Here is an 18,015-nt window from a genome sequence, read left to right as displayed (position 1 = left end):
ACTTAGGCATATATATATATATATATATATATATATATATATATATATATATATATATACTCAGCGACCAGAACGGTGGAATGACCAGAACGACTGGAATGACAAGTGGCTATGATGCACACTGCGGCAGCCAACCAGCTTGATCTGAGCCCTGAGCAGCCCCCAACACCCCAATTGGGGGCAAGGCTGGCCGGCCAACTGCCCATAGCCCCTACTCCCCGTCGGTCAGCAGGCCAGCCGGACCCCACCCATGCATGAATCCTTGCACTGGGCCTCTAGTCGTGTAATAATAGGAAACACATTGGCCTCAGTTGGGACCGTGGATCTACCATTTGAATTTGGTGGGTTCATTCCTATCTCCTATCATAATTGCTTTGATAGTTCTGTTGGAGGAGGTCATTGAGAGGACATGACTGCTAGTTGACTCTTGAGCTGGATCCAGGCAACTGGAGGCTTCTCACCTCCTTCACTGTCCTAGGAGGGCATGTTCTCTCCACCATTCCCACAGTAGGAGCTGGTTTCAGAGACACAACTTTGAGAGAACAGTGTGTTGTTGAGACCATCTTGACTGAATATGTGACTGAAACCAGTTAATGGCTGTATATAAACTTTTAAGATTCTTGTAGGCACGGGCAGAGTTCTACTTGCCTCCAAGAGAAGTCTCATATGTAAATTCCCTTGCATATTAAATCGGCTGCCTACCAATCTGGAGTGGCCTGCCTATTTACTCAGTTTCTCCTTGCCCTCATGTCCTGGGGTCAGTTTCAGGTTTCACCTGGGAGTCTCCGAGATTTCCAACCAAGTACCCAACATAGTAAGTTCATAAAAATGACCTCTGATGTTGAGTCACTTACAGTGATAATCGCAAGTGTCTTGGCGTCCCTGTGCCTTTCTCCTCTCACCAGTAATTTCTATTTAGATGGACCGAATAATCCCATTTATTCCATGTGCTGTGAAGCTTAAATGAGATTGTTTATGTTTAAGGACTTTGCTAACCGCATATGCAGCCTTAATAAAATTTTAATGGTTTTTAAGATGGTTACTATTATTTTGCCTTGAAAGTTTGCACTCGAAAGACATGGATATATTGAAGGGAGAGTAAGAGCAATGGACAATAACTATAACAATAGTTCTAATTTGGTATATTTATAACCTGAATTTAGAAGACAACAACCTTTCATAGTCAGAGACTGAAACAAATTTGGTGAGTGGAAACATTCTCAATCAAATGCACCATGCCTGGGATTAGACTGTTTTTATAATTGAATTTGAACATGGTACTTTTATTAGTCTGGTTATGTGGGAGGAAATCAATTGAGGTTTCTACACCCTGCAGATGGGATAGAGACCTGTCAGTGGGCAGAGGCTTATCTAATTCATGATGGCAATTGTAGTGATGCAGTTTAAGTGCAAAAGAAAATTCTTACCACTTTCTTTGGTACTGAAAGATGAACAAATCCCGTCTCTTTACTTTTACTACTAATGCACTTCAACTGCTTTTAAAAGCTCCACTCTGACTCCCTTTTTCAGTAAACACCCATATTTGCTATCACATACATAATTGCATTGAGCTACAGTCTATCAGCCTATTTCATTTTTATTATTTCTGTCAAACCAGAGGATATTTTTTCCATAGTGATTTTTTTGGAGATAGTGGAAGGGAGAGACAGAGACAGAGAAAGAGAGAGAGAGAGAGAGAGAAATCCATGTGAGAGAGACATATGATTGGTTGCCTCTCATACGCCCTTGACCCAAATGGAACCATCGACCCCTCTGTCTGTGGGCTGATGCTCTAATCACTGAGCAACACTGGCCAGGGCTATTAGCCTATTTTAGAGTTACCAGTATTCTCTCTCTTCCTCTCCCTTCCCCCCTCCCCCCGCTCTCTCCTCTTTCTCCTCTTATATGGGTCATTCATAACATGTTGTTTAAATCTCTAGAAATTCTTACTACATGAACTCATCACTCCATCCTGGTAGTCCCATGACTAAAAATGAATATTTTGATCTAATTGCTTCTGAGCTTCCTTATTTATTAACAAGTGCTTTAAAATGCCACTAGTTGTTTTCTCAGTGGGATTTTTAGTCTCTGCACACAATAAAAATGGAAAATGTTGAGACAAACTTTTAATGTTAAGCAGTTCTCCAATTAGAAGGATCCAGTGCAGCATGGGCATGTTGCTAAGTTTTCCTGTAGGTCTTCGTAGTAGCATTTACAGGCTCTTTTCCTCAGCCTGCTTTTCTCTGAAGTGGCAATTTTGTCAGCCTTTGTCAGTTCTTCTTTAAAAAGAAATACAGTTTACATTGATTTTTGCCCATAAAAGAACGATCATTTGTAGTTATCTAGAAACAGAGAGTAGTAGGCAGGATTTTATCTTAAGAATAATTTGATTGCCAAAACATTGTATGTCCATTTTCAAATGTGTAAACTGATATTGTGTGACTGAGTTTGGAATAGGGAGACTGGAAGTGAGCTCAGAATATTGCCACGATGGTATTATGGCTTTTGGTCGTCTTAGTGGGTTCCATAGTCTCACTGCATGTAAGAGTAACACTAATCAGTATCATAGTCCTAATTGCCAACTCATGGTGTTTACATGCCGCCCGAGCTAGCGTAATCTCTGTAGCTGGCATTGGGACCTCAGAGTGTGTTCTGATAACCTCTATGCTTTATTTTCTATGCTTATTCCTAACAGGAGGCCTTGTTGAGAAATTGCATAATACATACCCGAATTAAATGATTAATTCTGAAAACTGAAATGAAGTAAAGTTCATTCTCACATGGTCATTTCCTTGACTTGACTTTCTGGTGAGGAACAGAATCAGGTTGTATAGTAATAACCACGGGAACCCAGAAGTCCCTCTGAACGTTATATAATCCTCGAGATGAAAATAGAAGGCAGGAGTGCTAATTTTACAAATTGGAAACAGAAACGCAAATGGGGAAAGTGACCTTTCTTAAAATCACTTCTAAGCTAGTGACTTACAGAACTAAAAATGTTATCTTATATAATTACTTTTTCCTGAATCGTTTTCTGTGTCTTGCTCTCGTCTTTGCCTTTCTCTCTGTGAGTGGCAGTAGAGCACTGATAAAGAATGCCATGGTCGGAGGTGGTGCAGTTTAGAGGAAGTAATACTGGGCCAGAAATTGTCACTCCCGTTATACCTGTAGCATGCTGCGTGCCTTTGGGTGAATCCTAAGAGTGTTCCTTGGCTCATGGAGAAAGGAAGCAGGAACTGTGGCCCCATCCAGTTTCCAGGGCTTTGCGAGAACAACATGGAACGTGGGTTTAAAACCACTACAGTGATTATGGCAGATATTGCAGGTCATTGTTAAATATTGGAATTGTGAATATCGGAACGGAGGAAGTTTCTTTTTGAAAACAACAAAAGTTTCTTTCTCCTAAGACTTTGAGCAAATCCCCTGGGCCTGACTTCATTGCCCTGGACGGGTGCCCGCTCCTGCTTGGAATACTGTGGACACGAGTAAGAGATGCGCGGATTGCTGATTGGTCCGGGTACTTTCAGCACGGACGAAGTTGTAGGTTAAGAGTGGGGAGGGTGAATAGGTGTCTTTTATATTTTTTTCTTTTCTCTTTAACCAAGAGGCTAAATTGATGATGGTGACAGAAGCAACGACAGGTGTCTATTCCATAGGCACAGGAGGTCCCGCTAGTCCAGCCCAGCTTTCCTCTCCCTCCCGTCGGTCCGCGATGGCTGCTAGTCACTGTTTTAGACAGGGCGTGCCCTTTCACAAGCTCTGCTTTTTCACAAGCCAGTCCTATGATCGAATGCTTTTCCCTCAACTTGGTAGCTGGTGCATCCATGATCAAATGCCATCTATTTTATGGATCCTTCCCTTTCAGCGGTTCTCAACCTGTGGGTCGCGACCCCTTTGGCTGTCGAACGACCCTTTCACAGGGGTCGCCTAAGACCATCCTGCATATCAGATATTTACATTATGATTCATAACAGTAGCAACATTACAGTTATGAAGTAGCAACGAAAATAATTTTATGGTTGGGTCACAACATGAGGAACTGTATTTAAAGGGCCAGAAGATTGAGAACCACTGCTAGATGATGTTGGCTGCTTTTCCCTCCACGATCCCACAACACTTTGTGCTCCGTGTGTTACAGCATTCCCTTCATTGTATTGGGATTATCTGTTCCTTCCTCTAGTCTATGGGTATCATTTATTTTTTATTCTTTTAAATTAAATCTTTATTGTTGAAAATATTACATATGTCCCCCCCCCATTTACCCCTTATAGCCCACCCCCACCCCGCACCCCGGGCCTTCACCACCCTATTATCTGTGTCCCTGGGTTATGCATATATGCATACAAGTTCTTGGTTGATCTCTTCCCACCCACCCATCCCCCCTCCCCTGCCTTCCCTCTGAGATTCTATGGGTATCTTGAGGGCTTCTCCATATCTGTATATTCCCAGTGATGGGTACAGACCAGGCGATTACATCTTTATTCCTGAAATGTATAGGGCTAGAATGTTGGGGAGTTTTGGATTAATCCTATAATCTGTTTCATGAAGGTTGTGTGGTTCTCTGAGATTCCTGCTGCACTGCTCCCAAAGAATGATCGGAAAGGCGCGAGAGAACTTTGTGTTGTCCCGTGACTGGGGGTTGGGTGCCACTGGAGTTCCTGGGCTGGCACCCAGGCATGCTAAATGTTCTGCAGTTCATGGGACAGTTTAGCACGAGGTGGGATTGTTCTCTCCAAATGCCAGTGGTTCCTCCGCTGAGAACTACTTAACTAATCTACCTAGTCTAAAGCATAGAAAATAGGAGAATGATTTGATCACAAGAAAAACCAAAACAAAACAATTTCTGGCTCCCGTAAGTCCTTTGCACACACTATGAATAGGAGAGCCTTATGCTCAGTGAGCAAATGGCTTGGATGTTTTTTTCCTGTCCACTGAGTCCAGTTCTCTCCCTATGTGTTTCCCTATATCCTTTGGGTGGTAAGGTTGGAGTGCAAGGCTATATTCCAGGTGGAAGCACTGGGCACAGGTTTCTGCACTCCCTTGGCTAGGCTTTCTCTAAGCCAGAAGAGAGGCACATGGGAATTAAGTTCTATGACAGTCTTTCCACAAATATGGTAAGATAATTTGATCTTAATGTTTCATCCACTTCACAGAAGGCTGAGAGTGACTAATTACAATGATCTTTTAAACAATCTATTTAGAGAAAACCTTCTGGCTAAAGACATCACTGTGGAACATGGCACATAGATTTAAATCCAATTTTCTGTCATGAGGTGTCAGAGAAACTAAATGTCTTTATCGTGGTCTTTTAGGTCCCCGTCTAGAAAGTACATCTTCTTTGTTCACTGTTGACACTGATGTGGTGGTAGTGTCCAGGATATAGGAAGTGTACAAGGAGAAAACTTGAGAGTATACTTTCTTTTTCAAACTGGGTTCTTTGATTCTTTACCTCAACAGTGACATTTTGGAAAAGAGATTCCTGAAACACAAGCTCAGTAATTTGGTGGTTTACTGTCTGGTTATAAGTAGCCTAAAGTCTTGTTGAAAGAGTTTATCAGGGAAGTCAGAAACTTGGTATTTATCGTTGTTTCTTGAAAGATGTTGCATCTAAAGGGCACTTTGTAAAACCAAATTCTAGTCGATTTAGTGTATGTTTCTCTTTCAGACACTCCCAGAAGTATAAAAGCATCCACTGCTACAGCGGACCAGTTCTTTCAGAAGCTGAGAAATAAACATGAATTTACTATTTTGGTGACTCTAAAACAGACCCACCTAAATTCCGGAGTTATTCTCTCCATTCACCACTTGGATCACAGGTAAGTGTGGCTGCTGGAGTTTCCTGTGTTTTTATTACATCTGGTTAAATGAGCACATGAAAGAGAAGTAAACAAAAGCAAGACATGCTATATCCAAGATTGGCGTAAACAGCTAGAATAATTGTGCTATATTATGCAAAATCACAAACAGAAGTCATGGAGATCTGCCCCAAAGCAGAGGGAGCTGCTTTTGATGTTGCTAAGAGCACACAGAAGTCACCATTCCTAAAACAAATTTACCAAATCACTGAATTCCTCATGAGACACCTTCCTCAATGTCAAATGTACTTGTTATTGTGACTACTTATATTCAAAAACACTATTTTCTGTTTCTTTAGGAAATTGCCTGGGTTTTGAGTTTAATAGTCTTAGAATTTTAGCCCTGACAGGAAACGTTTTGTTCAATACAGTTGTGGATTGCAGCAGTTGAAGCTGTGTCCTTGAATGCGAGTTAAACCAGAATGCTGTCTAGTATTTCCCAGCTTCTCCCGTGTGCAGAAGCATGAGCAGGAGAGCAGGTGGGACTAATGGGTAGGAGCCAAAAGAAATTCATTCATGTCACCTGGCATATGCATAAATTGCTATTAAATAATACCAAGCAACTTAAAACGATTCATTCCTTCCTGAAAGAATAACTCCAATTCTGCCAATGAAAGTTTCTTCACGTTCATCATTTTGAGTACCTGCATGACCCCTTACTATCTGTGGACCTTGGGCAAATCACATCACCTCTCTGCACCTCACTTTTCTCATCTATAAAATGAGGATAATAGTAGCTACTTTACAGGTTGCTGTGAAGATGAAAGAGTTTAAGTATGTAATGTGCTTTATGTATACGAAGGTGTTAACAATCCTTTTCAGGGGCAATCAGAGGTTTCTTGGTTTCTCTCATCAGAGACGAGGCCACCTTGGACTTTGCAAATCTTTACTAAACACTAAAGGGCAAACAGAAGCAAACGTATATGGAGAACAAAATCTAGCAAGAGGACATGGAGAGCGGGGTTCCTACTCACCCTCCCTCTGCTTACACTCAGGCTTTACGGCATCACGTAGTTGATAGTGACAGAGTCAGGACCCAAACCCACTTCTTCTGATTCTTGAGTTCAGTGTTTTGACATGTCCACTGTGACATCTCCTAACCTCCCGTCACCCTGAAAGACTTTGTGTTATGGTTCATGTTGTTCTTTTTTCCCGTTATTGTTGCGAAAGTCATTGTTCTTTGTTTCTTCATTTCCTTTGTCACTTATTTATTTATTCTCTGCTTTCTTTCACACAAAAAAATTAAGGTGGCTTATAGAGATATCTTTGGGGCAACAAGATGCAAATAAAATGAATTATGTAAACCAGGGCAAAGAAAGAATTGAAACCCAGCTGGGTGATTAAGACAATGCAACCATTCTTGGTTCTGAGACCAGAGTCGTATTTCCCCAATGGCCTTCTATGGGCAAATGTAGTATCTTTAGAGGGACAAGTTCAGGGGGTTTCCTGTCGCTGGTGACATCACGCCACATGCACTTTGGAGAAAGCACATCTGCAGGGATGCCAGTGATGTGCGTCTCCGAGTGGAGGTCTTTAAAATGGGACTTGGTTGTGTGTCTGAAAATCCTGTACAACCAGGTTTCCCTGCTTAACACGCCAGCAGTGCCTGCTGTATGAAACCCTGATAAAGGAGCATGTCCTTCAAGAAATACGCCATGCAAATTGCTTTCCTCAATTTGGCTTTTGAGAATAATATCGAATTCAAGTTGGACTGCTGTGATAAGTATCCAAATGATAGGTGTGTTTTTTGTGAGAGTTAATGTTGAAAAATGCCTGTCAAAATGAATATTGATCTGTTATCCTCTGACTGGCAGGGGTTAGGTGCAGGCCCAGCTCCCCACAGGTTCTTCCTAGCTCCTGGGAGAGCTCTTCTGCACGCTGCAGGAAGCTCATTTTGGGAGGTGGGTGAGTGAGGTCCTGGCGCTTCATCAGAGCACGTTTTGCCTGCTTGGTAGGAAGCACAAGAACAAGAACTGGAGCTGTCCCTCTGTGAATCAGGCTTGGTGAGTTAGACCACAGGGTGCCTGCTGGAGAACACTGAGAGACATTGATATTATTAGCAGAGTTGATGTGCATCCGTTTCTCTGCTCTTCATGTCAGTCTCTTGCTCCAATCTTATCTCCATTTGGGCTGCTTTGCAGCCTGCCCTGGAGCCAGATTAAGTAGGAGGGAGGCAGTAAGAAATAGACCCTGGGCAGTGCCTGCTCCGGCACTGGCAGAGTTGGAGAAAGTGATATCATTCAGCAGGAGTATAAATGCCAGGCACAGTGGCCAGTCTGCTCACCATCTGCGTGTCTCCCGCCTCCTTTCTCTCTGCTCCACTCAGATCTCCATGAAGCTTTCACTGACCTTTCAGCTGAATGAATTTCTCCCTCCATTAGCCTCCAGTGCAGTTTTAAAAACTGAGCCACTCCTTTTGGCATTCTAACATGTGACACCTTCTATTGTTCTTTAATGTTTCACACATATACATATTATTAATTATATATGAGACATTAGAAATATTCACTGTTTTTGATCACAGTGGTAACAAATATTTAGCGAGGATTAAACATTTTAAATTATAATAAAAAATTTGGTAATACATTTCAGGCTTCAAAATTTAAAAGGCACAACAAAGATAGAGCCTACCCCCATCCCTATACCTGACTACCTAGTTTTTATCCTGGGGGCTGGGTCGGGGGGAATACCACTATTATCATTAAAGATATTTTGAAAACAAGAAAAGCATAAAGTAGAAGTCAGCCAATCAGAGGTGTGCTGGAGAGGGCTCATACTGGCATATGAGTTGCAACTTTGTAAGCAACTTGATATTCCTGTGGTAGGTTGAAATAAACCATGTGTGATTGCTTACACTTTGGAAATCAACAAATGCTATAAAGCAGGGCTTTTTTTTTTTGGAAAATGCATTTTTATTGAGAAATACTTTTTAAATAAGTGCTTTTAAAATTTTTCTCTTTGATCTTTCCCACACAAATGGATAAACGAACCAATACCTTAGACTTACTTCTCTAGAGCACAGAGAGCCAGCTGTTGCACTGTTACCAGCACCACTGCCCAAAGTCCTGGAATCTGGAGGTAACCACCATAACAACACTCTGAGATACAGCTTTCTAATCCTTTTCAAGGTGTACTTGGGTGTTTGTGTACAATTTTACATAGTTGGCAACAACTTTTGATTAGATTTGAAAGTTTTTTTTCAATGACTGCACATTAAACTTACAAACTTCATTTTTATCATGCTGTCATACACAGTTAGATGCTAAATAAATATTTGGTGGATGAAGAAATGAGTGAAAGATCAAGAGAATGATCATCATGCCTGGCCACTGTGGCTCTGTGGTTGAGCGTCAACCTATGAACCAGGAGGTCTGATACTTGGATAGGGCACATGCCCAGGTTGCAGGCTCGGTCCCCAGTTTAGGGTGTGCAGGAGGCAACCAATCAATGATTATCTTTCATCATTGATGTTTCTGTCTCTCTTTCTTCCTCTCACTTTCTCTCTGACATAAATAAACATATATTTTAAAAAAGAGAGAGAAAGACCATCATGACTGCACCAGAAATCGTAAATGACCTCACAAAGTTTTCACCAGACTAGGGCAAAGGGTCCGGGAAATGTTCAGGTTGCTATACTGATGGAGGACACCTAATTTATCCTGAAATGTCATTAGCTCTTGCGTGAGGATTTCACTAACTGGTAGCTACTACCTCAAAATGGCTACAAGTCAAGTTCTCAGACTAATGAGCTATATAGCAACATCTCAAGCACTGTGTTAAAGCTGGAAACCTAATCACACAACTTTGTTGGTTTGGACATGTGAGACTAATGGGCACACTCTGGATTCTAGGGTATCTGAAGTGAGCTCAGAGCAGGACAAAGAGTAGGAAAGGCAGCCATCACAGCATCTCGGAATTGAAAGAGGGCGTAAGTCAAACCTAGGCACTGAAATACAGTTTCAAACAGTGGCATTATGACGAAACTACTGGAAACCTCATCAACAGTGTCCTGGTGTTCTGTGAGCAAAGGCTCATTTGGCTTTCCAACCCGAGTTGCTGGTTTCAAATGGAGCTTTTCAAGTAGGGCCTAATATTAAAAATTAAACCACAAACTTCATGTGAGCACAGCACAAAAGCTTGTAGGCTCCTCAGCCATTCTGTGTATATTTAGCCAACAGCTGTATTATCTAAAAACAATAGATAATAATACATGGCACTTTATGTCTGAAAGAATTAAGACATTCAGGCAGATCAAGAGAGCATCATTATAACTTTTCTGACTTTTGTATTTTGAAAGGGAAAAAATAAAAAGTAAAGAAAGAATTCTAAGATATTGGTTCACTTACCCACTTATGCAGGAAATACAGGAGAGATATATGAATGCAGTAATAGCTCATTGAAAAGCAAAATATATTTTAAGTAAAAATGAATGAGAATATTTCCCTAAATTTTAAAAGGACCCTATTCTCTTCCATGCTTTATAAAACGGTAGTTTCTTCAGGATAAATAAAATCATTTTGTCATCCTTTGGTGTAGATTGGTATAGTCACCTGGATTGTGTTCTGTAGTTTATAGTACCTATCTCTATTTACAATAGTCTTGGGCTTTAGGTATATAAATTAGTTCTCATGGAGTTATTATTAGGAATTTTCCTGATAGCCAAATATTATTTATACTTCTAACTTTGAATGCTTTGCAAATAGCATACATGGCCATAATTTGTGGCAATGACTTTGCAAGTAAATGTAAAACTATCTTTAATTTGCAATCATCTTCTATATTAATAAAGTTGAGGTGAAATAAATGAGATTTTTCTACTTTCTTAGTATTAATTATTATACATTTGGGATGAGTAAGAATGTATTTATATATGAGGCCGATAAAATGTATCTTCGTATTTGTGAGTGCTTGTCATATATTAAGCCATTTCTCTTTCTTGACATTACTAAGTAAAAACTTGCTGGCAATATTTGCTTGGCTTAATGGTTCTGAACTAAAATGATCACTGTTTATTGGGAACAAAATTAACAGACTGACATAACAGTTACTATGCTCTTTACTTTTTGATTGTACTTAATAAATACCATTAAAGAGAATTGAGTTTATGAGTAAACATTTCAAACCTCAATTTCTATGTAATTAAAAAAATTACTTATAATTGATTCACTTTAATGTATGTTTTATATCATTATTTATCTTTAAGGAATTATAGCTTTAATGTGTATTTTAATGCCTCCATTATTATTAGGGAAGTTGAATATATTCTAATGTGGTTAAGCATACTATATCATTACCCAGGGAACATGGTGAGTTCATCAAGAATACTGAATTAACTTAAGACTCAGAAAGCAGATGTGATTTTCTATTCTTTATATACCAAATTTGTGTATAGATGGAGTGATGGAAGGAAGTACTTTAATATTATAGAGGTATTCTTGGAACAACATCTTTTTGTTGTTGTTAATTCTCAGCTGAGATATTTTTTACTTTGATTTTTAGCGAAGATGGAAGGGTGGGAAGGAGGAGGGAAAAGAGAGAGGAAGAGAGAGGAGAAGAGAGAGAGTAGAGAGAGAGAGGAGAGAGAGAGAGAGAGAGGAGATGGATGTGGAGAGACAAATCAATTGATTGCCTCCCACACCCAACCAGGGCAAGGACAAACCTGCAGCCCAGGTACATGCCCTTGACTGGAATCAAACTCATGACCCCCCTTTTTTTTAAAAAAATATGTTTTAGTGATTTTTAGAGAAAGAGGAAGGGAGAGGGTTAGAGAGATAGAAACTTGATGAGAGAGAAACATCATCAATGGCTGCCTCCTGCACACACCCTCACTGGGGACTGAGCCTGCAACCCAGCGATGTGCCCTGACCGGGAATCGAACCACCACCTCTGGTTCCTGGTTCCAATGCTCAAACACTGAGCCACGCTGGCCAGGCCAAACTCTGACCTTTGATGTGTGGGCTATGCCAGCCGTGGGCAAACTACACTGCCTGTGGGCCGGATCCGGCCCGTTTGAAATGAATAAAACTAAAAAAAAAAAAAAGACCTATCCTTTTATGTAATGACTAGAGGCCGTTGCAGGAAGATTCCTGCAAGAATAGGGCTTCCCAGGGGCTGGAGCGAGCAGAGTGGAGAGCAAAACCCGCTGAGGCAAGCTTCATTCCCACTCCCAGCCGCTGCATTTCCCCTCCCGCTCCCAGCCCGCCTCTGTGGGTCCCTCCTGCTCCCAGCCGTCCTGCTGGGTTCCCCCCTCCTTCCCCAGGCTCTGTGCGGTTTCCCCTCAGCTCCCAGCCACTCCTGCTACATTTCCCCTCCCCCTCCCAGGTGCTGTGGCGGGTTTCCCCTCCCATTCCCAGGTGCTGCCCGTTCCCCTCCAAGCCGCTGCCCATCCAGCTCGCAGCCGCTGTGGCTGGGCTTGCCCTCCCACCTCCCGCCTCCCACCTCCACAGCCTTGGCTCCATTTCTGTCCTCGAGGCCTCTACTTAGCTCCCTTCTGTACCGCTCAGCCTCCATTTTGTCCTCAGTCTTCCCTCGCAAGTGGTATATGCAAATTAACCACCATCTTTTAGCTTCTATGATTGAAACATTGTATCTTTTGGAGCTGTTCCTTCAGGAGCTCAGAGCCGGGCTGCGGCAGGCGGGGAACGTTGGAGTCCTCCGTCACTGAAGCAAGCAAGCCTCATGTTCCGCTTCAGCTGTCTGGCTGCCAGCCGTCATCTTGGCTGGCAGTTAATTTGCATGTCGCCCTGATTAGCCAATGGGAAGGGTAGCGGACATACGCTAATTACCATGTTCCTCTTTTATTAGATAAGGATGTTTACTTTGAATTTATATTAGTTCACACAAACACTCCATCCATGCTTTTGTTCCGGCCCTCCGGTCCAGTTTAAGAACCCATTCAAACACTCCATCCATGCTTTTGTTCCGGCCCTCCGGTCCAGTTTAAGAACCCATTGTGGCCCTCGAGTCAAAAAGTTTGCCCACCCCTGGCCCTATGCTCTAAAGCAACACTTGCCAGGGTGCACTTCTCCCTTTTATGCTGGAGAAGCAAGGTATTTTTTTTCTTTCCTATCAGCATTCCACTCTTTCTGCAGGGCCAGGAAATGAATCAGTTGGCTGCTGCAGTAGCAACCATGGACTCACCAACTCATATCCACTCCCATTGTACATTGTGGGTATTTACCTGCTTAGGCAATGATGCAGAGGACCAGGGGTATTTCTAGGCTTCCATGCCCAGTTATCAGGCCCCCGATATCATAGGCCATGACCAGACCCTCGGCTGCATCCATTCTGGAGCTCCTTTGCATCTACTTTCTTCACTCCAGATGACAGAATGCCAGTACCTTGGCTGTTGTGTAAGCAATTGTTACTGAGGCTCAAGCTCCCATATTTTAAGAAATCAACCTGGTATGTTCCTGCTCTAATATTTTTATGCTTCCTACTTCTGTGTTGCTGTGCTATTACTTTTCATGTGATAGTAAAAATTAATTACTCATTAGAAATAATTGGCTCACATAGAAACTAATGATCAGTTTGCAATTTTTAAAGGTGCTTTTCTTAGATGAAAAAAAATATGTTTATTTATTGTCAGTATTACAGATGTCCCCCATCCCTCCCCTACCCCTCTCCAACCAATCCCCACCCCAGGCCTTTATCACACTATTGTCTGTGTTCATGGACTATACATATCCTATCTAATAAAAAGGGAATATGCTAATTGACCCTCACACCATTGCAAAGATGGTGGTGCCCACAGCCAATAAGGAGGGAATAAGCTAATTGACTGCCCCACCCTCAAAGATGGCGGCAACCACAGCCAATAAGGAGGGAATATGCTAATTGACTGCCATGCCCTCAAAGATGGCAGTGCCCACAGCCACAAGATGGCCGGCAGGGGAGGGCAGTTGGGGGCAACTGGGCTGGCAGGGGAGCAGTTAGGCATCGATCAGGCTGGCAGGGGAGTGGTTAGGGGGTGATCAGGCAGGCAGGGGGGTGAGCCGTTGGGAGCCAGTGGTCCCAGATTGTGATAGGGATGTCCGACTGCCCGTTTAATGGAATCAGGCCTAAACCAGCAGTTGAACATCCCCCGAGGGGTCCCAGATTGAAGAGGGTGCAGGCTGGGCTGAGGGACAACCCCTCCCCTCCAGTGCATGAATTTCGTGCACCAGGCCTCTAGTATGTATATATGTTCTTTGGTTAATCTCTTCCTGTCCCCCCAACCCCCTCCCTTCTGAGATCTGTCAGTCTATTCCAGGAATCCATTGTTTATCAGTTTATTTTGTTCATTAAATTCCACATATAAGTGAGATTATGTGATATTTGTCTTTCTCTGACTGGCTTATTTCACTTATCATAATAGTCCCCAGGTCCATCCATGCTATATCAAAGGGTAAGAGTTCCTTCTTTTTTTACAGCTGCATAGTATTCCATTGTGTAAATGTACCAATATTTTCCTAAGTACTATTTCTTCACTTTGTAATGGAAAGTTTAAGAAATTTTCTTTGGTAAGTGCTTATGACTTTATTATGTCTCCTTTTACCTATTTTGAAGATGTTGGTATTTCTAAATTTTAGGGCATAGCGACTTTCTCTGATTGCCTTTAAGTTATAAGCTTACCATCACTAAATGATTTAATACCTAATCCCATATACAGAACCTATACATGAATGAAGATTATTTTTAGTTATTAGCCTAGAATTCTTTTTTAAAGAAAGATTAAATCTATAAAATGAATTTTATAGTACTTACAATATAAGTACTTTTTGCAATGTAAGTACTTTTGGCAGGGATATTTAGTTTTTGTTCTTTTTCCCCTCATAATGCGGCCTTGTAATTAAACATGACACTGTTAAAGGTTCTACTTTCCTAAGAACACATTTTCCCTTAAGAGGATTTTTATATTCTGAATGTTAGGGAAAGAAAACAAGGCTATTTTTAAAGCATAAATACAGGTTTTCTTTAGTAGCTAGTATGATGTGCTTGCTAAAAACAGAGCCTAAACTTCTCTGATGCTTGAAAAACTGACATTTCTATCTTTATAAGAAACTTTAAGAGGAAGTAGTGTTTTGGCAAAGAAACAAATTAATTAATATTTTTTATTATTTGTCAAAATGGTAACTGTAAAATTTATTTGAAAATCCTTTTTGAAAGAGAAGATATTTTTGTGCATTTGTTCATTTATTCAGAAAAACATTTAAGTCCTTCAGAATTGAGACACACATGGAAGTTAGAAAACAATTGCATTATAGTCGTAGAGTATGGTCTGCTTAGCAGCGGTTCTCAACCTGTGCGTCATGACCCCTTTGGTGGTCGAATGACCCTTTCACAGGGGTCACCTAAGACCATCCTGCATATCAGATATTTACATTACGATTCATAATAGTAGCAACATTACAGTTATGAAGTAGCAACGAAAATAATTTTATGATTGGGTCACAACATGAGGAACTGTATTTAAAGGGCCAGAAGGTTGAGAACCACTGGCTTATGGCCTTTCACCAACTGTCTTGTCATAGCACTGATAAATCAATCAATCTATAAGTGATGGTTGGGTATACTATAAGTCCTTTCTTGGAGGTGGGTAGCTGTGCCTGATACATTGGACACAGCAAGGGGTCGTAGCCAATATTGGTTGAGTTGGGTTTAATTCAAACTTTACTAGTTCCTCAGATGATAACTCTGGGAAAGTCCTTTTCCCTTTTTGAACCCAAATTTCTCAAAGAAGGCTGTTAATACTCAATTTTGGGGGTTGTTTTGAGGTTGATGTCACATTTTCTGTGTTTTTTAAAGTAACATATCCAGTGCTTCTAATCATGTAGTTAATCCATATTCACTGTACAAAATTTAATATATAATATTAATATATATATAATAAAGAGGTCATATGCAAATTGACCATCACACCCTCACAAGATGGCTACCTATGACCAGGCCAGCAGGGGGGTTAGTGAGGGATGACCAAATGACTGAATAAGCAGGCTGTGTGGAGCAACCAGGCTGGCGGGGGGGGGGGGAGGGGCAGTTGGGGCGACCAGGCTATCAGGGGGTTGCAGTTAGGGGTGATCAGGCAGGCAGGCAGGTGAGCAATTAGGAGCCAGTGGTCCAGGATTGTGAGAGAGATGTCCACCTGCCAGTTTAGGCCCAACAGTCAGACATCCCCTGAGGGGTCCCGGATTGGAGAGGGTGAAGGGGGACCCACCCCTCCTCCTTTCACGAATTTTGTGCACTGGGCCTCTAATGGAAATATAAAAGAAAAAAACAAAATCATAATCACTTTACCAGAATAACCACTGTTAACATGTTATTTGTTTCTAATCTTTTTAGATGGCATAAAATTGGAGATTATGACATCATTCTAAATAAATATATTACATTTATTTTCTAAAATTATTAAAATAGATATTTCTGAAATGTGCATTGGTTTTTATGATATTTATCATATTGATATTCTGTAATTTATTTTATTAACCTATTTTTGGACATTTAGATTATTTCTCATTTTTCAGAATTATAATTAATGCAGCAGCACTGTGCACGGCATGAAGTATGTGCTTGATCTCTGATAGTTTCCTTAGGAAAAATTCCAGGAAATGCAATTTGTTGGGTAACTGGTTATAATAGGTTTTTTTTTTTTTTTCTGCATTAAAAAAAATACACATTGTCGAATTAGCCTCAAGAAAACTTGTACCAATGTAAAGTTCGACACACTAAGTATGCAGATGTGAGTTTTACTGTACCTTTGTTAAAAATGAGAATTATCTCATTAAAATTTTTATCCACTTTGAGTTGGCAAATAGTATGTTTCATTTCTTTGATTGCTAGTGAGATTGAACATTTAAAAATAACTTTGCTGTCCTATACATTCTTTTAATAGACATTATTTTTTTATTAGTAGTATTTTCTTTTTTTTAAATTAAATCTTTATTGTTCAGCTTATTACAGTTCCTCTTTTTTCCCCCCATAACTCCCCTCCACCCGGTTCCCACCCCACCCTCTTCCATTACCCCCCTCCCCCACTGTCCTCATCCATAGGTGTACAATTTTTGTCCAGTCTCTTCCCGAATCCCCCACACCCCTTTCCCCGCCGAGAATAGTCAGTCCACTCCCTTTCTATGCCCCTGATTCTATTATATTCACCAGTTTATTCTGTTCATCAAATTATTTATTCACTTGATTTTTAGATTCACTTGTTGATAGATGTGTATTTGCTGTTCATAATTTTTATCTTTACCTTTTTCTTCTTCTTCCTCTTCTTAAAGGATACCTTTCAGCATTTCATATAATACTGGTTTGGTGGCGATGAACTCCATTAGCTTTTTCTTATCTGTGAAGCTCTTTATCTGACCTTCAATTCTGAATGATACCTTTGCTGGGTAAAGTAATCTAGGTTGTAGGTCCTTGCTATTCATCACTTTGAATATTTCTTGCCACTCCTTTCTGGCCTGCATAATTTCTGTTGAGAAATCAGCTGACAGTCGTATGGGTACTCCCTTGTATGTAACTGACTTTTTTTCTCTTGCTCCTTTTAAGATTCTCTCTTTGTCTTTTGCTCTTGGCATTTTAATTATGATGTGTCTTGGTGTGGTCCTCTTTGGGTCCCTTTTGTTTGGGGTTCTCTGTGCTTCCTGGACTTGTAAGTCTATTTCTTTCACCAGATAGGGAAGTTTTCTGTCATTATTTCTTCAAATAGGTTTTTAATATCTTGCTCTCTCTCTTCTTCTGGCACCGCCATAATTTGGATGTTGGTGTGCTTGAAGTTGTCCCAGAGGCTCCCTACACTATCTTCATATTTTTTGGATTCTTTTTTCTTTTTATATTTCCAGGTGGGTGATTTTTGCTTCTTAGTATTTCAAATCTTTGACTTGAAGCTTGCGATCCTCTAGTCTGCTATTGGATCTCTGTATAATATTCTTTATTTCAGTCCGTGTATGCTTAATTTCTAGTTGGCCCTTGTTCATATCCTTGAGGGTCTCACTAGATTTCTTGAGGGTCTCACTAAATTTATTGGTGGTTTCTAGAAAATTCTTGAAAAACCTTATGTGTGGTTTTGAACTCTATATCCAGTCATTGGCTTTCCTCCATTTCTGTCATTTGAGACCTGTTTCTTTGTCTCTGCATTTTTTATGCTTCCCTGTGTTGATAGAGTGGCTTTCTGTGCTAGGTG

At 40.8% G+C, this 18,015-nt stretch overlaps 1 protein-coding gene across 5 annotated transcripts in view; it reads left to right on the top strand.

Moving 5' to 3' along the window:
- NELL2 (neural EGFL like 2) overlaps positions 1 to 18,015 on the top strand; it is a 380,423-nt gene that overhangs the window by 85,893 nt on the left and 276,515 nt on the right. For all 5 annotated transcript variants that reach the window (XM_059682635.1, XM_059682632.1, XM_059682634.1 and 2 more), the window contains one exon: positions 5,666 to 5,816. In XM_059682635.1, coding sequence (XP_059538618.1) covers positions 5,666 to 5,816 — 151 coding nt within the window. The remainder of the gene's footprint in view (positions 1 to 5,665; positions 5,817 to 18,015) is intronic.

This window comes from Myotis daubentonii, chromosome 2 (genome assembly GCF_963259705.1).
Source record: "Myotis daubentonii chromosome 2, mMyoDau2.1, whole genome shotgun sequence".
Taxonomy (NCBI): Eukaryota; Metazoa; Chordata; class Mammalia; order Chiroptera; family Vespertilionidae; genus Myotis; species Myotis daubentonii.
The sequence above is the reverse complement of the archived record's forward strand: the minus strand, read 5'-3'. Positions and strand labels throughout refer to the sequence as shown.